Consider the following 26,911-nt stretch of genomic DNA (forward strand, 5'->3'; position numbering starts at 1 on the left):
GATAGATGACAGATAGATAGATGATAGATAGATAGATAGATACAATAGTATTGCTTCATAATGTCATTTTAAAATCTGATATCTGTCTTTTCAATAGTTTGACCTTCAAAATGATGCTCTTAAAAATAACACTGGATCTTACGATGTACACCCAGAGAAGAAAAGGTAAGCCTGTCTTGTTAGTTTACTAATACTCACCAGGTATTCTAGATCATAACATTTTGTTATGTGAAAAGCTGATCCCAAAGATATATATCTGTGCTGCTTGGGAACATCAGCTGCAAAAATTCCTAACTTTTGTTTATCATTATTATTTATTAATCACCTTTCTACCTTCTTAAACTCTGTCCTTTGTGTAGAACGCTAGAAGTATAATAAAAGGGACTGTCTCACAAACTCAGGGCAGTAGGTATCTCTGAGGTATGTGTTAGCTAATAAATAGCACCAATCACCACTTACAAAGGCACTTACCCTTGTTATGACAACTTCTTAATAAAAGTAACTGACGCCCAGAATAATGTTGCTTTCTAAAATGTTTGATTAAAATATTAAATGTAATACAATGTTCTGATATAAATTATGAAACTGGTTAACTTTTAAGCTTCAAAACAAAAAACATAAAACTACAATTGTTTTTTGAGTCAATAAAGAACCAAATGTTTGAAAGTATAAAAAACAATAATTGTATGTGCATTACGAAGTATTATATATTTTGATGCTTTGATGCTTATAATGCGGAATGCAAAATGTTCAAAGCGCAGATTTGAATGTCGTAAAAAAGACTTTAAAAACCTATTCTAGAGCAGATTATAAATGTTAAAAACATTCAGGTAATTGTATAAATAACATAGGATCATAGCAAATAATAAACTAATAAGGAAGTAACTGGGGAACTATTTAATATTCCATCTGTATTTCCTGTCTATTCTAGCTCAAACACTAGACTCCTTTATCAGTCTCACTTTCACTATGCAGTATATGGGGCCAATTTATCAAGGGCCAAATGTCCTCTGATGTCCCTGTTTCCACGCGAGCCTTCAGGCTTGGCGGCAACAGCAGTTATGAAGCGGCGGCCTTGTAGAGGGTGGCATTGCACAAGCAGTTCACCAGAACTGCTTATGCAATGTTAAATGCCGACAGCGTATCATGTCGGACAGACATTGATAAATCGGCCCCTATATGTTTCTTTGTCTCAGCTCTTTATGGGTCTTTATTTATAAGAAAAAAACTGCTGTTTTATTGCCTTTGACAGAGCAGACAATTTACATGTTTTATCAGGGAGCACAGATGAAACTTTTTTTTTTTGTTAAACACATAAAGAGCAATGATTGTCTCCTTCCTGCCAGTCACCTAGACATTGCTGCTTAAAGGGCCACTAAACCCAAAATCTTTCTTTCATGATTCAGATAGAGAATAGAAATTTAAACAACATTACAATTTACTTCCATTATCTATTTTGCTTAATTTTTTAAATATCCTTAGTTGAAGAAAAAGCAATGCACATGGTGAGCCAATCACACGAGGCTTCTATGTGCAGCAACCAATCAGCAGCTAGTGAGCATATCTAGATATGCTTTTCATCAAAGAATATCAAGAGAATAAAACAAATGAGATAATATAAGTAAATTAGAAATATGTTTAAAATTGCATTCTCTTTCTAAATCAAAAAAGAAAAAATGTGGGTGGCATGTCCCTTTAAACATTATTCACAGATCTCTATGTGTCTGGTTATCGCTAGCGACCTTCATTACCTGTTGGTCTGACCATTTACTCTGTGAGCTGGATCGTTGCTAATGTTAACAATAGAAATAAAGTTTGTACATTTTTATAAATTCGGCAATGCTTAGAACTTTTGTTGTTTGGATACCTTGTATCTAATTCTCTGCAGACTGCCCCCTTATTTCAGTTCTTTTGACAGACATGCATTTTAGCCAATTAGTGCTGACTCCTAAATAACTCCACATGAGTGAGCACAATGTTATCTATATCCCTGATGACGTGCTGTAATGGGCAGGAAACGTGTTGGATATGCTACTATGATGGTGATGTACTGTTATACTGCAACTGTGCCATAAATGCTGAACTTTTAACTCTCAAAGCCTGATGAATCTCTGTAATTTCCTATTTTGTATGCTTTATCTATATGGTACACATGAACTAGTGCTGCCTAACTGTGAAAAACTGTAAAATGCACTGAGATAAGAAGCAGCCTTCAAGGGCTTAGAAATTAACATATAAGCAAACCTAGGTTTAGTTCCAACAAATAGTACCACGAGAACAAAGCAAATTTGATGATAAAAGTAAATTGGAAAGTTGTATAAAATGGTATGCCCTATCTGAATCATGAATGTTTAATTTTGACTAGACTGTCCTTTAAATAAAGTGTGACTTTTAAAGTTAGGTTAAAACAGGGCAATCATAAATCCATGTATCAGAATATAATTATGGTAGCCAACCACATCTGTTATCTGAAAACAAAGATAATCTGCATATAAGAAAAAGGAAAACATAATTTATATGACTCTATTATACTTTTGTCAAATTATTCTTTGATTAACTTTTTTAATTTGTTATGTTAACAGAGATGCATTCATAGTGGTATATAATAGATTCTTTTTTGTTGTTTTTATGGTATTTCATTCTATAGTTGGATTGCAAAGAAATATGACGCAGTGTGTACCTTCTTCAAAAAGCATAAAACCATAATCCGATATGTAATCTACGGCATACTGATAGCAGGTAGGTATGGAAATATACCTGCTGTTTAATTGAATCATTCCACAGTTTCATTTCAGAAAAGATAATTTTATGCTTTGGTGAATTCCCCTTGCTAAAGGTTATAAGCAAACCCAATGGGCTAGATTCATAGATGCTCGCATTATTTATTTATTTAAAAACACACAACTCTGATGTAAGTGAACATAAGCTTTTTATTTTTAAATTGTGCCCCTCTGTGAAAAAAAATATATGTAACATATGGGATGCTATCTACTAATGTCATTTTTTTTTTTTTAGAGAAATGATAGCATTATAAAGTTACAAATGTCTCAATTTATCAAGCCATTCGCCCCCCCCCCCCCCTAATGACTGCAGGTTCTTACAAGAGAACCTGCAGTCAGTATTTATCAAGCATAGGTAATCAGACCACTGCTTCCTAACCCCTTCTCCACCTCTTAGGTAGAGAATTTCAATCTCACTGGTCTCATTCGCACTGTCAATCATTCGCGGGCAGGGGGTGGTGTTGCACGCAAGTGCAAAACAGCGCTCATGTAAACAAGATGAGATAAATGCACCAAAGCACAAAATCCCTTAGGGGGCGCTTCCTAGCTAATACTAAAACATAACTACATAAACAGATACAAAACATACAAAAGGTCCATATACCTGTAATACAAAACACAGACAGCTCTCTGTCAAAGGACGGTCAAATCCTGATGAACGGTGATCTGTAGAAAGAAAGGTGCCACAATGGCCTAGTACGACCAAACCAAATGATGATATATATGAGACAATGGTATACTCACAAATGTGATGCACCCAATGGTGCTATTGGGGCAGGCTGGAACTTCCCAGTAGTCCAGCTCACTGATTCAAGCCGACTGTACTGGGCCATGGCTGTTTGCTTTTTATCCCTACATAGGAGTTGGTTGTGATCCTCTGTAAATTCCGGGCCTGCACTACAGTCGGTTTGAATCAGTGAGCTGGACTACTGGGAAGTTCCAGCCTGAAAAAAAAGGAGTATATAATGAGCGCAGGGTGAGACCACCAAGCTCTTGAAAAAACCTATGAGTCTCTCACATAGGTTATAGCATATAATAAAACAGGATTGGGGAGACAGGAGCGCTACAGCTAAAGGTGGATACAAAAATTACTAAATTCAAAATAAATAATCCAGTAATTCCTAAATACTGAGTGTTAATATCTAAATATTGAATGAGAGGTATATACCTACAAGTAGAACAAAACAACACCAAATGAATTAAAATAAATGGTGGGAATAATCGGATATGTAGAAAGTGACTTGTGCCAAAATTTAATCACACATAAAACCAAGGCTTGAAAAAGCCCTGCATAGGGAGAAAAGCGTTGATGTGTTGTAACTTGAAAGTACTGTTTATTTGTCTGTAGCTGGAGCTACATATATCCCCTTTGGAAAACGCTGTGATTTTAATTTGTTAATCACAGACTTTGAATATAAGGACTGGGATAATTGCTAACAAGCTTAGCCGATTCTGCAAAAACAAGCATTCTCTTTTGCTGGCACTCTTTGAATTGGTTGAGAAGTCCTAACAGAGTGTCTCTTCTACATAAGTACCCTGCATGCTGTCGGGCACCTAAGGGCAGATACTTTGTATTGCGAATCCATTCACTATTTTCTCAAGCTGATCGCAATCAGGACCAATCAGATGGCCGATCTGAGACAGCGCCTACAAAAGTGACGTCATCCTGCTATGGTTGTAATCTCACTCACGGTAGACACAGAGTGTATACAGCCTGGGGGTAAGCCTGCGTTTGCCAGCAAACAATTTACTTTTGGAACTTCTTCCCTGCATAACCATATAAAAAGAAATTCCTGAGGAGGAAAAAACTTAAGAGGATGCGCTTGGAACACAGGTTATCAAAGTGGGACCTACCACTTTATGATTGGGTTTGTACCCGTATGCATTAAAAAAAAAAAAAAAAAAAAAAAAAAATATTTTTATATAAACAGCACAGTGTTTGGTATGTGTAAAATTTTTTTTATAATTTATAATAATGACGAAAATAAATTGTGTGTAAAACAAGTGCTCAGGACAATTTGTGTATAATATTAGTGATACATTGAAATAATCAGATATCACAGATAGCCTGATGAAACGGTCTGGAATAGACTGAGAAACGCGTTGCAAAATAAATACTGTTTGTTTTATACCACGACCCGGTATTTTTGCTTCTTTCCACGATCCACTTGTTTTTGAAACAGGACTTTTACCACGGAACCTTTCATACACTGACACTGTCGTTTTTGGAGAAAAGTCTCGGTGGCGTGAGTGCAGCAGGAGAACACCTATCAGCTTGCAGCTCACCTGGTCCGGCCATTGGCCCTAAAAAACGTGGGTGCTACTTTCTAGACGCCTATCTGGATTCCACAGGTCCTCTGGGTGAGACCTCCAGCGTACTGACTGCTGGAATTTGAATGTCAGCCTGCTTTATCGCACCTTATTCATTTAAGGTGCCACTTTCCTTGTGAGTAGTTTTTTGCACATCACTTTTATATTTGTTGTTTGAACGATTCACACTATGTTGGCGCCCCTTGTTTATCTTCCATTCTAGATTCCCTGCATAACCAGTTTGATATTGAACAGACTAAGCCAACGGACCATAGGCTTGATTTCATAGATTTCTGATGTGGTGGCAACCTATATTTTTAAGCTAACGGAGACGTCCGTTTTTTAATTAGATTTCCATAGTGTTTATTGATTGTGTTGGTTTTATGTGTGATTAAATTTTGGCACAAGTCACTTTCTACATATCCGATTATTCCCACCATTTATTTTCATTAATTTGGTATTGTTTTGTTCTAATTGTAGGTATATACCTCTCATTCAATATTTAGATATTAACACTCAGTATTTAGGAATTACTGGATTATTTATTTTGAATTTAGTAATTTTTGTATCCACCTTTAGCTGTAGCACTCCTGTCTCCCCAATCCTGTTTTATTATAAGTTCCAGCCTGCCCCAATAGCACCATTGGGTGCATAACATTTGTGAGTATACCATTGTCTCATATACAGTATATCATCATTTGGTTTGGTAATACTAGGCCACTGTGGCGCCTCTGCTTTCTTTCTACAGCGCTCGTGTGCAATGCTGAATTCTGGCAGCGAATTGCTGCCCGGATATGTACGCCCCTGTCCCCCCTAGCTTGATAAATTGAGCCCAAAGTGTATTAAACCATTTTCAAATACAAAGTCATTCCAGTCCATAAAAAACAGTACTTTTTATTTCTAATGGTTTCTACATGAGTTTGCACTGCCATGCCATTCATATAGCGTTTAGACTAGGGATGGGGGTGTGGGGATTTGGTTCATCCTTTAAAAATATTTTTTTTTTTCTCGTTAGTTTTTCTAAGATAAAAGTGTGTTTCTTTAAATTCCAACATTATTAAAAAAATTTTTTAAAGGGACATAGTGAAAAGAGTTTTCTGTTTCAGCTAAAACATAATGTTTCAACGTTTATTGCATTACTTTCGGCTAGATTACGAGTCTTGCGTCAGCCTTTAAAAGCAGTGTTGAGAGGTCCCAACGCTGCTTTTTAACGCCCGCTGGTATTACAAGTCTGACAGGTACAGGTGTACCGCTCACTTTTCTTCTGCAACTCGAGCTTACCGCAAATCCCCTTACGTCAATTGCGTATCCTATCTTTTCAATGGGATTTTCCTAATGCCGGTATTACGAGTCTTGGAAGAAGTGAGCGGTAGACCCTCTCCTGTCAAGACTCCTACCACATTTAAAAGTCAGTAGTTAAGAGTTTTATGTGCTAACGCTGTGACATAAAACTCTTAACTGAAGTGCTAAAAAGTACACTAACACCCATAAACTACCTATTAACCCCTAAACCGAGGGCTCCCCACATCGGAAACACTTTAATAACGTTTTTAACCCCTAATCTGCCGACTGGACATCGCCGCCACTTTAATAAATATATTAACCCCTAAACTGCCGCACTCCACCCCTAATCTGCCGTCCCTAACATCGCTGACACCTACCTACATTTATTAACCCCTAATCTTCCGCCCCCAACATCGCCACTACTATATTAAATTTATTAACCCCTAAACCTAACTCTAAACCTAAGTCTAACACCCCCCTAACTTAAATATAATTTAAATAAAATGAAAAAAAATTACTACAATTAAATAAATTAATCCTATTTAAAACTAAATACCTGTAAAATAAACCCTAAGATAGCTACAATATAACTAATAGTTACATTTGTATCTATCTCAGGGTTTATTTTTATTTTACAGGCAACTTTGTATTTATTTTAACTAGGTACAATAGTTATTAAATAGTTGTTAACTATTTAACAACTACCTAGTTAAAATAAAGACAAATTTACCTGTAAAATAAATCCTAACCTAAATTACAATTACACCTAACACTACACTATCATTAAATTAATTACCTAAACTAGCTACAATTAAATACAATTAAATTAAATAAATTAAAGTACAAAAAAAAAACAAAAACACTAAATTACAGAAAAAAAAAATTACAAGTATTTTAAACTAATTACACCTAATCTAATCCCCCTAATAAAATAAAAAAGCCCCCCAAAATAATAAAATTCCCTACCCTATACTAAATTACAAATACTCCTTGAAAGGGCCTTTTGCAAGGCATTGCCCCAAAGTAATCAGCTCGTTTACCTGTAAAAAAAAAAAAAGACAATACCCCCCAACATTAAAACCCACCACCCACACCCAACCCTACTCTAAAACCCACCCAATTCCCCCTTAATAAAACCAAACACTACCCCTTTGAAGATCACCCTACCTTGAGCCGTCTTCACCCAGCCGGGCACAAGTGGTCCTCCAGAGGGGCAGAAGTCTTCATCCGATCCGGGCAGAAGAGGACTTCCAGATGGGCAGAAGGCTTCATCCAGGTGGCATCTTCTATCTTCATCCATCCGGAGCGGAGCAGGTCCATCTTGAAGCCAGCTGACGTGGAACATTCTCTTCTTCCGACAACTCCCGACGAATGAAGGTTCCTTTAAATGATGCCCCTCTGGAGGACCACTTGTGCCCGGCTGGGTGAAGACGGCTCAAGGTAGGGTGATCTTCACGGGGGTAGTGTTAGGTTTTATTAAGGGGGGCTTGGGTGGGTTTTAGAGTAGGGTTGGGTGTGTGGGTGGTGGGTTTTAATGTTGGGGGGGTATTGTCTTTTTTTTTAACAGGTAAAAGAGCTGATTACTTTGGGGCAATGCCCCGCAAAAGGCCCTTTTAAGGGTTATTTGTAATTTAGTATAGGGTAGGGAATTTTATTATTTTGGGGGGGCTTTTTTATTTTATTAGGGGGATTAGATTAGGTGTAATTTGTTTAAAATTCTTGTAATTATTTTTTTATTTTCTGTAATTTAGTGTTTTTTTGTACTTTATTTTATTTAATTTAATTGTATTTAATTGTAGTTAGTTTATGTAATTAATTTAATGATAGTATAGTGTTAGGTGTAATTGTAACTTAGGTTAGGGTTTATTTTACAGGTAGATTTGTACTTATTTTAACTAGGAAGTTTTTAAATAGTTAATAACTATTTAATAACTATTGTACCTAGTTAAAATAAATACAAAGTTGCCTGTAAAATAAAAATAAACCCTAAGATAGATACAATGTAACTATTAGTTATATTGTAGCTAGTTTATGGTTTATTTTATAGTTAAGTATTTAGTTTTAAATAGGATTAATTTATTTAATTTTAGTAATTTTATTTCATTTTATTTATATTATATTTAAGTTACGGGTTGTTAGACTTATGTTTAGACTTAGGTTTAGGGGTTAATAAATGTAATATAGTAGCAGCAACGATGGGGCGGCAGATTAGGGGTTAATAAATAAAATTTAGGGTTCGGCGATTAGGGGTTCATAGGGATAATGTAGGTGGCGGCGGTGTCCGGAGCGGCAGATTAGGGGTTAATAATATTATGCAGGTGTCGACGATGTCGGGGGCGGTAGATTAGGGGTTTATAAGTGTAAGATTAGGGGTGTTTAGACTCGGGTTCATGTTAGGTGTAGACATAACTTTTATTTCCCCATAGGAATCAATGGGGCTGCGTTAGAAGCTGAACGCTGCTTTTTTGCAGGTGTTAGGTTTTTTTTTTCAGCCGATTCTGCCCCATTGATTCCTATAGGGAAATCGTGCATGAGCACGTTTTACCTGCTCACCACTACCGTAAGCAACGCTGGTATTGAGGTGAGATGTGGAGCTAAATTTTGCTCTACGCTCACCTTTTTGTGGTTAACGCTGGGTTTAAAAAAACCTGTAATACCAGCGTTGTCTTAAGTGAGCGGTGAAAAAAAAAGGCTCGTTAGCAACGCATCCTTGTTACTGCAAAACTCGTAATCTCTGTGTTTGTTTTTTGAAAAATGTATATTCATGGTCTGAAAAAACAAACTTTTTGGGGGGAGTTGCCCTATCAGCCAGTAACCTTGTTTCATAGAAGTAACTATATAAGCATATTTAACTGCTTGTCTTTCATATACACAAGAGACAATTTCTGTCATCGTTTTTTTTTAATAAAGTTTTATTTATATCAAACAAAAAAAATACGATATTACATAGGATGTGAGAACAACTTATGTTTTAGCAAAGTTTAAACATTTTAAAACATTGTTGGCTAGATTTAGAGTTCTGCGGCCAAAGGGGTGCGTTAGCTACGCATGCTTTTTTTCCCCCGCACCTTTTAAATACCGCTGGTATTTAGAGTTCACAGAATGGCTGCGTTAGGCTCCAAAAAAGGGAGCGTAGAGCATATTTACCGCCACTGCAACTCTAAATACCAGCGTTGCTTACGGACGCGGCCAGCTTAAAAAACGTGCTCGTGCACGATTCCCCCATAGAAAACAATGGGGCAGTTTGAGCTGAATAAAACCTAACACCTGCAAAAAAGCAGCGTTAAGCTCCTAACGCAGCCCCATTGTTTCCTATGGGGAAACACTTCCTAAGTCTGCACCTAACACCCTAACATGAACCCCGAGTCTAAACACCCCTAACCTTACACTTATTAACCCTTGATCTGCTGCCCCTGCTATCGCTGACCCCTGCATATTATTATTAACCCCTAATCTGCCGCTCCGTACACCGCCGCAACCTACGTTATCCCTATGTACCCCTAATCTGCTGCCCCTAACACCGCTGACCCCTATATTATATGTATTAACCCCTAATCTGCTGCCCCCGCTATCGCTGACCCCTGCATATTATTTCTAACCCCTAATCTGCCGCTCCGTACACCGCCGCAACCTACGTTATCCCTATGTACCCCTAATCTGCTGCCCCTAACACCGCCGACCCCTATATTATATTTATTAACCCCTAATCTGCCGCCCCCAACGTCGCCTCCACCTACCTACAATAATTAACCCCTAATCTGCCGACCGGATCTCACTGCTACTCTAATAAATTTATTAACCTCTAAAGCTAAGTCTAACCCTAACACTAACACCCCCCTAAGTTAAATATAATTTAAATCTAACGAAATAAATTAACTCTTATTAAATAAATTAATCCTATTTAAAGCTAAATACTTACCTGTAAAATAAACCCTAATATAGCTACAATATAAATAATAATTATATTGTAGCTATTTTAGGATTAATATTTATTTTACAGGCAACTTTGTATTTATTTTAACCAGGTACAATAGCTATTAAATAGTCAATAACTATTTAATAGCTACCTAGTTAAAATAATTGCAAAATTACCTGTAAAATAAATCCTAACCTAAATTACAATTAAACCTAACACTACACTAGCAATAAATTAATTAAATAAAATACCTACAATTATCTACAATTAAACCTAACACTACACTATCAATAAATTAATTAAATAAAATACCTACAATTAAATACAATTAAATAAACTAACTAAAGTATAAAAAATAAAAAAGAACTAAGTTACAAAAAATAAAACAATATTTACAAACATTAGAAAAATATTACAACAATTTTAAACTAATTACACCTACTCTAAGCCCCCTAATAAAATAACAAAGACCCCAAAATAAAAAAAATGCCCTACCCAATTCTAAAATTAAAATAGAAAAGCTCTTTTACCTTACCAGCCCTTAAAAGGGCCATTTGCGGGGCATTCCCCAAAGAATTCTGCTCTTTTGCCTGGAAAAAAAACATACAATACCCCCCCCGGTTCCTTTAAGGGACGTCATCCAAGATGATGTCCCTCGAATTCCGATTGGCTGATAGGATTCTATCAGCCAATCGGAATTAAGGTAGGAAAATTCTGATTGGCTGATGGAATCAGCCAATCAGATTCAAGTTCAATCCGATTGGCTGATCCGATCAGCCAATCAGATTGAGCTCGCATTCTATTGGCTGATCAGAACGGCCAATAGAATGCGATCTCAATCTGATTGGCTGATTGGATCAGCCAATCGGATTGAACTTGAATCTGATTGGCTGATTCCATCAGAAATTCAGAATTTTCCTACCTTAATTCCGATTGGCTGATAGAATCCTATCAGACAATCGGAATTCGAGGGACGCCATCTTGGATGACGTCCCTTAAAGGAACCGTCATTCGTCGGAAAGTCGTCGGTGAAGATGGATGGATCCGCGCTGGAGGTCTTGAAGATCAGCCGGCCGTCATCGGATGGAAGAACATAGAAGATGCGTCTTGGATGAAGATGTTTGCCGGTCCGGATGTCCTCTTCTGCCCGCTTGGATCAAGACTTCAGCCGGAGGATGGATGTCTTCAGCCCCCCTCTTGGGCTTGGATCAAGACATCGGAGCCTGGACAGATCGCTGATACCCGGTGTGGTGAAGATAAGGTAGGAAGATCTTCAGGGGCTTAGTTTTAGGTTTATTTAAGGGGGGTTTGGGTTAGATTAGGGGTATGTGGGTGGTGGGTTGTAATGTTGGGGGGGGTATTGTATGTTTTTTTTCCAGGTAAAAGAGCTGAATTCTTTGGGGCATGCCCCGCAAATGGCCCTTTTAAGGGCTGGTAAGGTAAAAGAGCTTTTCTATTTTAATTTTAGAATAGGGTAGGGCATTTTTTTTATTTTGGGGGTCTTTGTTATTTTATTAGGGGGCTTAGAGTAGGTGTAATTAGTTTAAAATTGTTGTAATATTTTTCTAATGTTTGTAAATATTTTTTTATTTTTTGTAACTTAGTTCTTTTTTATTTTTTGTACTTTAGTTAGTTAATTTAATTGTATTTAATTGTAGGTATTTTATTTAATTAATTTATTGATAGTGTAGTGTTAGGTTTAATTGTAGATAATTGTAGGTATTTTATTTAATTAATTTGTTGCTAGTGTAGTGTTAGGTTTAATTGTAACTTAGGTTAGGATTTATTTTACAGGTAATTTTGTAATTATTTTAACTAGGTAGCTATTAAATAGTTATTGACTATTTAATAGATATTGTACCTGGTTAAAATAAATACAAAGTTACCTGTAAAATAAATATTAATCCTAAAATAGCTACAATATAATTATTATTTATATTGTAGCTATATTAGGGTTTATTTTACAGGTAAGTATTTAGCTTTAAATAGGATTAATTTATTTAATAAGAGTTAATTTATTTTGTTAGATTTAAATTATATTTAATTTAGGGGGGGTTAGTGTTAAGGTTAGACTTAGCTTTAGGGGTTAATACATTTATTAGAGTAACGGTGAGATCCGGTCGGTAGATTAATGGTTAATTATTGTAGGTAGGTGGAGGCGACGTTGGGGGCGGCAGATTAGGGGTTAATAAATATAATATAGGGGTCGGCGGTGTTAGGGGCAGCAGATTAGGGGTACATAGGGATAACGTAAATTGCGGCGGTGTGCGGTCTGCAGATTAGGGGTTAATAATTGTAGGTAGGTGGCGGCGACGTTGGGGGCGGCAGATTAGGGGTTAATAAATATTATGTAGGTGTCGGCGGTATTAGGGGCAGCAGATTAGGGGTACATAGGGATAACGTAGGTGGCGGCGGTGTGCGGTCGGCAGATTAGGGGTTAAAAAATTTTAATAGAGTGGCGGCAATGTGGGGGGACCTCGGTTTAGGGGTACATAGGTAGTTTATGAGTGTTAGTGTACTTTAGAGCACAGTAGTCAAGAGCTTTATAAACCAGCGTTAGCCCAGAAAGCTCTTAACTACTGACTTTTTTCTGCGGCTGGAGTTTTGTCGTTAGATTTCTAACGCTCACTTCAGTCAAGACTCTAAATACCAGCGTTAGAAAGATCCCATTGAAAAGATAGGATACGCAAATGGCGTAGGGGGATCTGCGGTATGGAAAAGTCGCGGCTGCAAAGTGAGCGTTAGACCCTTTCCTGACTGACTCTAAATACCAGCGGTAGCCCAAAACCAGCGTTAGGAGCCTCTAACGCTGGTTTTGACGGCTACCGCCAAACTTTAAATCTAGCCGTGTGTTTGCTGCAGTTGTTTTTCCATAGCAAACTCTACCCACCAGTTGCCTTACTTGGAGGAGCCCATATGGGCTTCAGTCTGTAGCTGACAAGGCTACCCACAATCATTATGTTAGTATAAAGTTATTTTTTTTTTTGTGGTTAACTGCTTAAGCCAATTAGGATAAGATGTCTAGCAAGGTTAGCCTTGTTAAGTCTGCAGTGGGCTATTTTAGTTCTAAGAATTGCATAAGTCACAGTTTTAGAACTAAATTATAGGGAAATAAATAAGTGTAATGCAAAGCTGTTTGAATATGCATTACTAAAACTAAACATTTTTTCTTTCATGATTTAGAAAGAGCATGCACATTTAAAAAATAACTTTCTAATTTAATCTAATCTAATTTGATTAATTTCCAATTTAATCTAATCTAATTAATCTAATCTTTCTAATTTAATCTAATCTAATTTGCTTCATTCTGTTGCTATCCTTTGCTGAAAAGCATATATAGATAGGCTCAGATAGGCTCAGTAGCTGCTGATTGATGGCTGCACATAGATGCCTTGTGTGATGCACCCATGTGCATTGCTATTTTTTCAACAAAGGATATCTAAAGAATGAAGCAAATTAGATAATAGAAGTTAATTGGAATGTTGTTTAAAATTGTATTCTCTATTTGGATCATAAAAGAAAAATTTGGGGTTTAGTGTCCCTTTAAGTATTTTACATATTGTGATTTACCTTTGCAGTAACAGATTAAAAATATAAAATTCCAGAAAGCATGTATTTCTCAAATTGATCATAAAAAGAATACCACCACTTTAGTAACATGATGTACTGTACATATATGTTGTATATAATATATAATATAATGGGCCAGATTACAAGTGAATCGCTATCGTTAGCGCGAGGAGTATAAACGTGATAGCAAGATTGCAGTGTTCTTTACACTCAAGTGGCGTGCTGTTAAAATTACCGCAAATTTGCATGAGCTTGCAGTAATTTATGCTCCCCATTTTTTATGGGTAGTGTAGAGCGGTAATATGCGCTCGTATTACAAGTTGAAAGTAAATGCGATCGCGCAAATGCAATCGCATTGACTGTTCAAACTGTTTACACGACCTTTCAAGAGTTTGTACGGATGAAACAGTTGCACTAAACTTCACTATGAACCCATAAACCGCCACACGCCCACATCACAAACTACCTATGTACACTATTAACCCCTAAACTGACACTACCCCATGTAAAGTAAGTTCCTACACTGTTAACCCCTAAATCACCAGCCCTCATTTTGCAAAGTATTCACTACACTGTTAACCCCTAAACCACCAGCCCCCACATTGCAATCTACCTATGTTCACTATTAACCCCTAAACCGTCACATCCCACATCTCAAACTGAACCTCTAAAGCCGAGATGGTATTTACCAACGATGTTGATGGTGGCGCTCCATCTTCATCCCGGCGGTGGTCCTTCTTCATCCCAGCGGTAGCAATGGCGGCGGCGTTGGTCTTCATCTACAGAGCTTGAAAAAAGAGGTCATCTTCATGCGGTCACCAACCGCAGATTGAATTTGGAATGCGAGGTACCCCTTTAATATAGGGGTACCTTGCGTTCCTATTGGCTGTTTTGCATGTTAAAATTCAAATCAGCCAATGGAATTAAAGCTTTTTTTAAATGGAATTTAAATGTCAAAATACACAAATTCCTCTCTTCCAGAAAAAAAAACCCCAGTCTTCTCCTACTAACTTTTCATAAAATATTTTTCATTACCAGTTAAATTTATGGAGGCCTAGAGACACCTGAAGTTACATCCTGTAACCTAGGTTTCCTGTATAATGCTACCTAAATTAGTTACAAGCTACAGACTGGTTGCATAGACTAATGCACAAACTCCTTTTACAGCTACTCCTAGCTGGCCACAATTAAGGAAGATAAAATAAACATACTTACAAGGGTTTTGAAGCAGTTTTGCAAATCATTAATAAAATGACAGTTTTAATTGTTTTGAAAACATTTATTTTGAATGCAAATCTATTTACAATTAGTAATTAATTGCTGATAAGTTTTATGCATATATACAAATGACCCTAATATCCCTTTAATGTATATCTACCTGGTGTGTAATTGGGATTATGTTTTTGTGACAGGTTTCCTGGCCATGGTGATCGCTGCCTGCGTGTTGAACTTTAGACGGGCCCTAGCACTCTTTGTGCTAACAGTGCTGGCTATCTTTTTTGTCTGCTGGGATTTGTTTATGGATAGATATGAAGGAAAAATTGCAGAATTTTTATCCCCCGTTGGAAGATTTTTCAATCGGCAATGGTTTTGGATGAAATGGTGTGTGTTTAGGAATAAACAAATATTTCCTGTAAGCATTTATATTAACGATTTGACACTTGTATTCAGTAGTGGACTGAAATATTTAACATGACATTGAACACCAGTTGTTTTTGTTTAACAAATGTGTAAAAAAAAATTGTGCTTTGTAACTGCAAATGCTGCAAATCCAGTAGCTGGTTTAGGCAATTTGAAAACCTAGGTTACAGAAATTGCTTTTTGTCCCCTCTAGGGTACGCCGTACAAAGCACAATTTTTGCACAAACGCAAGAAGTGTTGGAGGTCCCTGTTTAACCCTTCTAAAGAGCATTGTACTCTAAAATGTTAAGCAAATACTGTTTAAATTCGAATTACAATTATAAAGCTATCAATTGTGTTATTCCAATAAATTCTTACTATACCTATCAGATAATGAACATAATCAGTGAGTACCTGGCAACCAATGAACATTAGCAAGAAACACCTATCAGTCAAAGAGCATTAGTAAAGAGTACACACATGATAAAGTCCTATTAGTTTCAACTTCAGCAGCTTTTTCCTCCCAGACACCTAGATAAATGTAACATGTTTAAATGCTGCCCTATCTTATGGATGATAGAAACATTTTGGCCTAGATTGCTAGTGGAGCACATAAATATTAGCACTAATGTACATTAACATCGCTCAAGCGCAATCAATAGCACTGCAATTTTACACTCATAGTGGGTCAAAGTAATTTTATCACTGAAGCAATAATCTAGGGCTTCTTATCATATGCATGTCTGTTGGTGCTTAAAGTGAATGTCAATTTAGATGAATCGGTGCCCAGTTTTTAATAATCCTATTAGAAACAAGGGCAAAATTTACATTTCACTCGTTTTTTTCAAATACTTATCTTTTAATCCTGACAGCCACTGCAGCGCTTCCTCCGTCCGTTGCAAGCCCTCTTTGCAGGTCCAAAATGAGGAATCCGGCTTCCTCCAATCACCATGCCTCAGGCTATGATTCCCCCAGGGGGGAGGGAAGCCGTGATTGGAGGATGACCAATCTGTCATTTCTGGCGTATGAAGAGGCTTCCGACGACCGGGGGAATCGCTTGAGAGGCTGTGAAGATTAAAAGGTATTTGAAGAAAATTAGTGAAATGTAAATTTTGATGAATTAAAGTGCCCTTGTTTTTAATAGGATTATTAAAAACCGGGCACCGATTCATCTAAATTGACATTCACTTTAAGTGTTAAATCCATCACATAATAGATATCTATAGGGGTGCAAGTACAAATAATGCTGGATATCTCTTGAACAATAAGGGCTAGATTACAAGTGGAGCGTTAAAATATCACACGTCTGCAAACAAGCAAATAATTAAATCAGCCATTACAAGTGTTTGGTTATTGCTACTGCAAGCACGCGGTAGCAATTAGCGCTTATAAAATTAACCAGAGATCAGATCTCTGGTAAATTTATAAATCTACCCCAAAATACAGTGTAGTGTAGTTTATTAAAAAATAAAGATGGCAGCATCTTTATTTTTTAATAAAATTACTGCACTAGGCAGTATTTTAGGGTTAAAGTTGGCAGGAGTGTGGTGTTAGGAAATAAATGGCACTAAAAAGTGCCTTTACATTGCGGTCTTTGGGAACTGTGTGTTCCTAGTAAACATTTATGTAAATGCTTATATACATATATATTTAGGTGTTAATATGTGTATGTACATATATTAACACCTAAATATATATGTATATCATCATATGCATACATATTTATATTTGCTGTCATCGCTGCACGACTTACCCCCTTTGCTGACACTGAAATTCTGATGCTGTCTCTGACGGCATCAGAACGAGGCTCCCATGGAAGCCTATGAAAGCGCAATGTTTCCTAGCGATGCGAACCTGAGGTTGCGTTCGCATTGCTAAAAACTTGTAATACCAGCGCTGGTATTACACAGTGGAATATGATCCACTTGTAATCTGGCCCTAAGCCAATAGTTTTGTGCTATACTATTAATAATAATAATAATGGTTTACTTCAAGTACTAAAACGCACTAAATTTTACCGCCAAATTTTGGATTGTGCTCAAGAGCAACATTTACCTCACTGCTTGTAATATGTGTACAATGAGCAAGTTAATAAGGCCTCTGCACCATCTATTAAAAGTATACACCATTTTAAAAACGTCTCGGCCTTATTGAGATGCTTTGGTTAAAATCCCCATGTAATACCAGATAGGCCGCACAAAAGATAACACACCCTGTAGTATTGATCGCACTACACTTGTAATCTAGCACTTTATGTGCAATTTCTCTTTAATTAGATGGTCCCTGATTTTTCTTCCCATTTGTGCCTAGTAATACCTCTAAAATAAGCTGTCATCTTTGCAAGTCAAAAACTATATTTCTGCTTAAAGGGACATGAAACCCAAAAAAATTATTTCATGATCCAGATAGAGAATACAATTTTAAACAACTTTCTAATTTACTTCTATTATATAATTTGTTTCATTCTCTTGGTATCATTTGTTGAAGGAGCAGCAATGCACTACTGGTTTCTAACTGAACACATGGGTGAGCCAATCACAATCAATATATATATGCAGCCACCAATCAAAAGCTAGAACCTCAAAGGATAACAAGAGAAGGAAGCAAATTAAATAATAGAAGTAAATTGAAAAGTTGTTTAAAATTGTATTCTCCATCTGAATCATGGAAGAAAAATTTTGGGTTTCATGTCCCTTTAACAAAAGTCTATGGCAAGATTACATATGCGGCAGCACCCGCAAAAGCCGGCAACGCCGTTTTTTTAAGCGGTTTTGGTATCACATATACTAAGTTACAAACAATTAAAATAAAAAAAGCTAACATTACTTAATAAAAAAATAAAAATTAAATAATCTAAGATTATGAAAAAAATAAAAAATTCTAACATTACATAAAATAATAAACCAAATGATCAAAAATAAAAAAAATAACCCTAATCCCTATGAAAATTAAAAAGCCCCCCAAAATAAAAACACCCCCTAATCTAATGCTAAACTACCAATAGCCCTTAAAAGGGCCTTTTGTAGGGCAGTGGCCTGAGTTAAAGAGCTCTTTTACATTAAAAAATGCTAACTTCCCCATCTAACAGTAAAACACCCCCCACCAAACCCCCAAAATAAAAAAACCTAACACTAAAAAATCCTAAACTACCCATTGCCCCTAAAGGGGCATTTGTATGGGCATTGCCCTTAAAAGGGCATTCAGCTCTTTTACTGCCCTTAAAAGGGTCTGTCCTTCTTTAATGATCTAATGTACTTCTTGTTGGGTCTCTTACTACAGCATTGCTCAAGTAAGTTGTATACATAGAAGTATGTTTTATCAAATATGTATATCAGTCCTGTGAGTGTGAAAAAAGGAAGTGTGGCCCTTAACTAGAAATTTACTACATGCTGCTATAGATTATATTTACAAAGCTCCCAATTCTCTCATATTTTGCTGGCTTGTTTACATTTGAAAGCACCTTCCTTTTGTCCCTTTTTGTCACTTTTCAGAAAACAATTGGCCAACCTTGCTCAAGTTCCTGGTTCAGCCTTGTTCTGTCCTGACTTCTCCCTGGTCACTTGGCCCTCCCCCAGACCACAAGGCTCTGGCCTTCCTGTCAAATCTGGGTATAAACCTCAAGTGTTGGGATGTTTGTATTTATGTTTAAACCATCTCCATAACATCTCTTTATATGTAACAATGAAAATATCATCAGAACTGTATACTGTGAAAAGCTTCTTTTGCATATGGCAGCTAATGTCTATAATTTAATTCTTATTTTTAGGGTAATTTGGTTAGCTATCATTGCTGCAGTTATATGTTGGCTTATTTTTGACACAGCAAAAATGGGCACAAATCAGCTTATATCATTTGGAGGACTTGTGATGTATGTGGTCCTAATGTTCATCTTTTCTAAACATCCAACAAAGGTATGTAAGAATAATCTTTATTCGAAACAAATATTTTCTGCGAGTAATGTATTCTTTAGCATCAAAGAAATATAAATATTTCCTAGGCTATGTCATTAATAAAAATAATATAAAAATCACATATTTTTGTTTATATATTTACAGGGACAGTCTACTGAAATAGATAATCCCTTTATTACTCATTTCCCAGTTTTGCATAACCAACACGGTTATATTAATATACTTTTTATTTCTGTGATTACCTTGTATCTAAGCCTCTGCAGACAGTCCCATTATCTCAGTTCTTTTGACAGACTTGCATTTTAGCCAATAAGTGCTGACTCATAAATAACTCCACATGAGTGAGCACATAGTTATCTATATGGCACACATGAACTATACCTGTCTAGCTGTGGAACACTGTCAAAATGCACTGAAATAAGAGGCAGCCTTCAATCTCTTAGAAATGAGCATATGAGCCTACCTAGGTTTAGCTTTCGACAAAGAATACCAAGAGAACAAAGCAAATTTGATGGTAAAAGTGCATTTTAAAGTTGTTTGAAATTGAATGTCCTATCTGAATCATAAACATTTAATTTTGACTAGACTGTCTCTTTAAACAAGATTTTTTTTTATTTTTTTTTATTTTTTTTTAATATTGCAAAATATTCTTATAAATCAGTGGTTTAATGTTTCAGATAGAGAATCCATTTTAAACAACTTTCCAATTTACCTCTTGTATCTAATTTGCTTCATTCTCTTGGTATTCTTTGTAGATAGAAGCAGAAATGCATTACTGGGAGCTGGTTAACGTGTTGGGTGAGCTAATAACATGAGGCATATATGTGCAACAACCAAACAGCAGCTCCTGAGCCTACCTAGGTATCCTTTTCAACAAAGAATACCAAGAGAATAAAACAAATTAGATAATAGATGTAAATTGGAAAGTTGTTTAAAATTAAATGCTCTATCTGAGTAATGAAAGAAAAACTGTGGCTTTCATGTCCTTTTAAGTACTATTTATTGAAAAACTATGTAAACAAGAAGTTTTAGATTAAATCACACTCCCAGCAGGGGAGGGGGCGGGGAGTAACAGGGACGTGCTAAAATTGTCATTTTTCATTATTCTCTCTAAGGGCCCGATGATCTAAAGGTCTCTGGGCTTGCAGGATTCTCTAAGAATGCTCCCCAGTACTTCCTATTTCCCTGGTGGAATTCTCTGAAGCTACTTTTACCCTGAAAATAGGGTGTCTCACTAAGAGGCAACACACTGCATATTTTTGATGGGAAGGAGATGCATATATTACAAAATTCCACAAAATTGTAATTTAAAAATCATACAAAACGAATAATTGAACTATTCACACAAAGATACCCGGGGGGGGGGGGAATGCATAGTTAAGGTGCATCAAAATTGTAACAGAATTGTTCACCAAAAATCCTATTTAACAAAAACGTAAAATTTGTATTTAAATTACACTGGAATAAATTGTTATAAATATGCACAGCATAAATTGTAATTTAAGTACAATGGATGTGCAAAAAAACACATAGAAATTCATACTTATAAGTACAAAATACAAATCATAATTGTTTTTATCTTAAAATGGACTGAACACTTGTGTTCCATATGAGTGTATGAAAAACCCAGCATAATTCTCTAAACATTTCTGTTTTTTATCGCAAATTAAAGATGGCAAGTTTTTATCAAAATGTTAAAAAAAAATTACACTGAAAGAAAAAACCTATGCATATGAAAATAGCAGAGATTTTAAGGTATAGTGCACAAAAAACTGCCTATTTTTAATTGTATTAGGCATAATATTACAATTTAAACAGGTGCCGGGTTTTCTCTGTGTACTTCGTCCGCCATTGCAAACTTTTTAAGTAGCAGAGAGCTCTCATGGGGCGCGATCCGATATACGGCGCAGTTTGCGGCGCAAGCGAGGGATCCCGCATCGCCCGCAGTTTCAGCTCGCAACTCGAGCTATCCAATATACGGCGCTGTCAGATGCTAACGTGCCGTAAGCCGGATAAACCAGCGATGTCCAGAAAGTAAGTACAAATTTCTGGCGTCCCCAGTGACTTGCGCCACATTAGAAACTGCCGGCACCTACAAAACCTGACTAAAGTATGAAATCACCCGCACTGTCTAACACGCCTCCTAAACATAGCCCGACACGTCTAACCCTCTATCCGCTATCCCCCCTCACTATCCTACCAATAAAAAAGGTTATTAACCCCTAAACCGCCGCTCCCGGACCCCGCCGCCACCTAATAAAGTTATTAACCCCTAAACCGCCGCTCCCGGACCCCGCCGCCAGCTATATTAAATCTTTAACCCCCTAAAGTGAGCCCCTAACACCGCCGCCATCTACCTTACCTACCCCCTAAAGTGAGCCCCTACCCCGCCGCCATGTATTTTAAAATTATTAACCCCTAATTTAATCCCCCTACCCCGCCGCCATCTATATTAAATTATTTAACCCCTAAAATACTAAACTATCCCTACCACTAAACCTAAGTCTAACCCTACAAATAGCTCTGAAAAGGGCTTTTTGCGTGGCATTACCCCAAAGTAAACTGCTCTTTTGCCAGCCCTTAAAAGGGCTTTTGGCAGGGCTTTGTCACAAAGTAATCAGCTCTTTTGCCTACAATCTAAATCCCCCTACACTTCTGCCACCTATAATAAATGTATTAACCCTTAATCTAATCCCCCTACACCGCCGCCAGCTATATTAACTATATTAACCCTAATTATATTAGGGTTAATATAGTTAATATAATTATTACATTATATATATTAACTATATTAACCCTAATTATATTAGGGTTAATATAGTTAATATCGTTATTATATTATATATATATTAAGTATAATAACCCTATCTAACTCTAACATCCCTAACTAAACTCTTATTAAAATAAATCTAATATTAATATTATTAATGAAAATATTCCTATTTAAATCTAAATACTTACCTATAAAATAAACCCTAAGATAGCTACAATGTAATTAATAATTACATTGTAGCTATTTTAGGGTTTATATTTATTTTACAGGTAACTTGGTATTTATTTTAACTAGGTACAATAGCTATTAAATAGTTAATAACTATTTAATAGCTACCTAGTTAAAATAATTACCAATTTACCTGTAAAATAAATCCTAAACTAAGTTACAAATACACCTACACTATCAATAAATTAAATAAACTACAAATATCTAAACTAAAATACAATTAAATAAACTAAACTAAATTACAAAAAAAACAAAACACTAAATTACAAAAAATAAAAAAAAGATTACAAGATTTTTAAGCTAATTACACCTATTCTAAGCCCCCTAATAAAATAATAAAGCCCCCCAAAATAAAAAAAAATCCCTTACCCTATTCTAAATTAAAAAAGTTCAAAGCTCTTTTACCTTACCAGCCCTTAAAAGGGCCTTTTGCGGGGCATGCCCCAAAGAAAACTGCTCTTTTGCCTGAAAAACCCCCCACAATACCACCCCCCAACATTACAACCCACCACCCACATACCCCTAATCTAACCCAAACCCCCCTTAAATAAACCTAACACTACCCCCCTGAAGATCTCCCTACCTTGTCTTCACCCAACCGGGCCGAACTCCTCATCCGATCCGGGCGATGTCTTTATCCAAGCGGCAAAGAAGAAGTCTTCATCACGGTGATGTCTTTATCCAAGCGGCAAAGAAGAAGTCTTCATCCCGGCGATGTCTTTATCCAAGTGTCAGCAAAGTCTTCTTCCATCCGGCAGCATCTTCCATCAAGCGGCATCTTCAATCTTCTTTCTTCGCTCCTCCGACACGGAGCATCCATCCCGGCCAACGACTGAACGATGAATGAGGTACCTTTGAATTACGTCATCCAAGATGGCGTCCGGCGAATTCCGATTGGCTGATAGGATTCTATCAGCCAATCGGAATTAAAATAGGAAAAATCTGATTGGCTGATTGAATCAGCCAATCAGATTGAGCTCGCATTCTATTGGCTGATCGGAACAGCCAATAGAATGCGAGCTCAATCTGATTGGCTGATTGGATGACGTCATTTAAAGGTACCTCATTCGTCGTTCAGTCGTTGGCCGGGATGGATGCTCCGCGTCGGAGGAGCGAAGAAAGAAGATTGAAGATGCCGCTTGATGGAAGATGCTGCCGGATTGAAGAAGACTTTGCTGCCGCTTGGATAAAGACATAGCCGGGATGAAGACTTCTTCTTTGCCGCTTGGATAAAGACATCGCCGGGATGAAGACTTTTTCTTTGCCGCTTGGATAAAGACATCGCCCGGATCGGATGAGGAGTTCGGCCCGGTTGGGTGAAGACAAGGTAGGGAGATCTTCAAGGGGGTAGTGTTAGGTTTTTTTAAGGGGGTTTGGGTGGGTTTAGAATAGGGGTATGTGGGTGGTGGGTTGTAATGTTGGGGGGGTGTTGTGTTCTTTTTTTTTTTACAGGCAAAAGAGCTGTTAACTTGGGGTAAATACCCCACAAAAAGCCCTTTTAAGGGCTGGTACAGAGCTAGGTATTTTATAATTTAGAATAGGGTAGGGAATTTTTTATTTTGGGGGGCTTTATTATTTTATTAGGGGGCTTAGAATAGGTGTAATTAGCTTAAAATTGCTCTAATTTTTTTGTGTAATTTAGTGTTTTTGTTTTTTTGTAATTTAGTTTAGTTTATTTAATTGTATTTTTAGATAGATATTTGTAGTTTATTTAATTTATTGATAGTGTAGGTGTATTTGTAACTTAGGTTAGGATTTATTTTACAGGTAATTGGGTAATTATTTTAACTAGGTAGCTATTAAATAGTTAATAACTATTTAATAGCTATTATACCTAGTTAAAATAATTAACAATTTACCTGTAAAATAAATATAAACCCTAACATAGCTACAATGTAATTATTAATTATATTGTAGCTATCTTAGGGTTTATTTTATAGGTGAGTATTTAGATTTAAATAGGAATATTTTAGTTTATAATATGAATTAGATTTATTTAATAAGAATTTAGTTAGGGGTGTTAGGGTTAAATAGAGTTAATATAGTTAATATAAATACTATAGTAACTATATTAACTATATTAACCCTAATATAATTAGGGTTAATATAGTTAATGTAATAACTATATTAACTATAATATACTTAGGGTTAATATAGATAATATAGCTGGCGGCGGGGTAGGTAGATTAAATTAGGGGTTAATAATTTTAATATAGATGGCGGCGGTGTAAGGGGCTTACATTAGGGGTTAATACTATTAATATAGGTGGCGGCGGTGTAGGGAGGGCAGGTTATAGGGCAAAAGAGCTGTTTACTTTGGGGCAAAGCCCAGCAAAAGGCCCTTTTAAGGGCTGGTAATAGAGATAATTATTTTAGGGGGATTAGATTAGGGGTAAATAATATTAATATAGCTGGCGGCGGTATAGGGGGATTAGATTAGGGGTTAATAATTTTTATATAGGTGGCGGCGGTGTAAGGGGTCAGATTAGGGGATAGATAAGGTAGATGGCGGCGGTGTAAGGGGTTCACATTAGGGGATTGATCAGGTAGATGGAGGCGGTTTTAGGGGTTTACATTAGAGGATAGATCAGTTAGATGGTGGCGGTTTTAGGGGCTCACAGTAGGGGGTTAGTTTATGTAGATGGTGGCGGGGTCCGGGAGCAGCAGTTTAGGGTTTAAATACTTTATTAGGGATTGCGGCGGGAGATCGCGGTTGACAGGTAGATAGACATTGCGCATGCGTTAGGTGTTAGGCTTTATTTTGCAGGTAGTTTAGGTAGTTACGGGGCTCCAATAGTCAGCGTAAGGCTTCTTATGGCTGCTTTTTGTGGCGAGGTGAAAATGGAGTAAGATTTCTCCATTTTCGCCACGTAAGTCCTTACGCTGTATATTGGATACCAAACTGCGCTGGTTTGGTATACCTGTCTATGGCCCAAAAAACTACGGGCGACGCCAGAAATCTACGCGCGTAACTTCTAAGTTACGCCGTATATAGTATCCCAAAAAAAGATGTAATTATTAACAATCTTGATTGCAGAAAATGTTTTACCTGAGAAGACGTAAACGGTTGATTTGAAAATGTTGGTTGAACTGTTTTGTTATATTTAGTTAGGGAATGAAGAACAGGGGGTATTTTTTACATGTAGTCTTGATTAGGGGTTGGTACTATTCAGTCCTTTTTAGATACTGATATTTCTTTCTTTCTCTCTCACTCTCTTTCTCTCTCTCTCTCTATCATCTCTATCTCTCTCTGACTATCTCTCTTATTGTTAAGCATCATCTGAGCCTTCAGCTGGTGGTATGTGTATATATATATATATATATATATATATATATATATATATATTTATTTATATTTATATTTATATATATATATATATATATATATAAATATGTGTGTATGTGTATTTAGATATCTGTGAGACTAAAATCCCAAAAAAGGCCCCTCCTAGAGTAATAGTGAGATGGTGATGACATACAACAGGTCTTCCAAAGGATATCAAGGTACAGGGATTCTAAGTGCTAGGCAAGACGAATCAAGCTCAGGCTTCCATAAAATACGAAGTATATTTTATTTAAAAATAGTTTTAAAAACCATGGGTATTTTATTTAGCTAAGGTATATAAAAACAATTATTGTAACAGATTGCAACGCGTTTCTCAGCACAGCTAGTTGTTTCATCAGGCATCAGGCTGAGCTGAGAAAGCGTTGTAATGTGAACAATAATTGTTTTTATATACCTTGGGTAAATAAAATACCCATGGTTTTTTAAAACTATTTTTAAATAAAATATACTTTGTATTTTATGGAAGCCTGATATTGATTTGTCATTCCTAGCACTTGGAATCCCTGTACCTTGATATTGTTTTAGAGGATCAGTGTCGCTGGGTCACTGTGAGTTCCCAGCCTGCGTCAATTAGCACATATGGTGCTGCTCCTTTTGTGAGTATAACCACAATACAAGACCTGTTGTATGTCATCACCATCTCACTATTACACTAAGGAGGCACCCTCTTTTTTGTGATTTTATTCTCACAGATATCTGGTTGTTGTTGTTTTTATGAGAGCAGCTGCCGTGACTATGCAAGTGTGATCCTATGGTCCTATATTGGTATCACCACCACACAAGAATATATCTGGAACATCTGGACTTGTGATATAAGTCTCTTATAAAGACTCAGATAAGAAACTTTGTACTTTTTTCATTGTTCCATTGTTTACAACGGTTGTTATTTTGCATATGAACACAGATTGGTATATGTATAAACATCTCTGTCTGATATAGATCTATTAGAACCAGATAGATATTTTATATTTTATATTATAGCGCCCCCTAGAGTTGGACACCTTAGTGTCATCAACAGATTTGGTTTAAGTGTGTATTTATGTGTATATATGTTGGGAAAATGGCACCAATAAAGTAGCACAGGGTTGACTCAAACCTTCAACTTTAAAAAATGCAATATCTGCAAAATAAAACTAGCTATGCCTGTATATGTGTTAAGTAATGTTTTTGAGA

At 36.4% G+C, this 26,911-nt stretch overlaps 1 protein-coding gene across 1 annotated transcript in view; it reads left to right on the forward strand.

Annotated features, from left to right (window-relative positions):
- SLC28A3 (solute carrier family 28 member 3) overlaps positions 1 to 26,911 on the forward strand; it is a 194,008-nt gene that overhangs the window by 37,284 nt on the left and 129,813 nt on the right. Inside the window, exons 3-6 of the mRNA XM_053700598.1 lie at positions 98 to 165; positions 2,648 to 2,739; positions 15,273 to 15,462; positions 19,247 to 19,391. Coding sequence (XP_053556573.1) covers positions 98 to 165; positions 2,648 to 2,739; positions 15,273 to 15,462; positions 19,247 to 19,391 — 495 coding nt within the window. The remainder of the gene's footprint in view (positions 1 to 97; positions 166 to 2,647; positions 2,740 to 15,272; positions 15,463 to 19,246; positions 19,392 to 26,911) is intronic.

This window comes from Bombina bombina, chromosome 2, assembly GCF_027579735.1.
Source record: "Bombina bombina isolate aBomBom1 chromosome 2, aBomBom1.pri, whole genome shotgun sequence".
Lineage (NCBI taxonomy): Eukaryota > Metazoa > Chordata > Amphibia > Anura > Bombinatoridae > Bombina > Bombina bombina.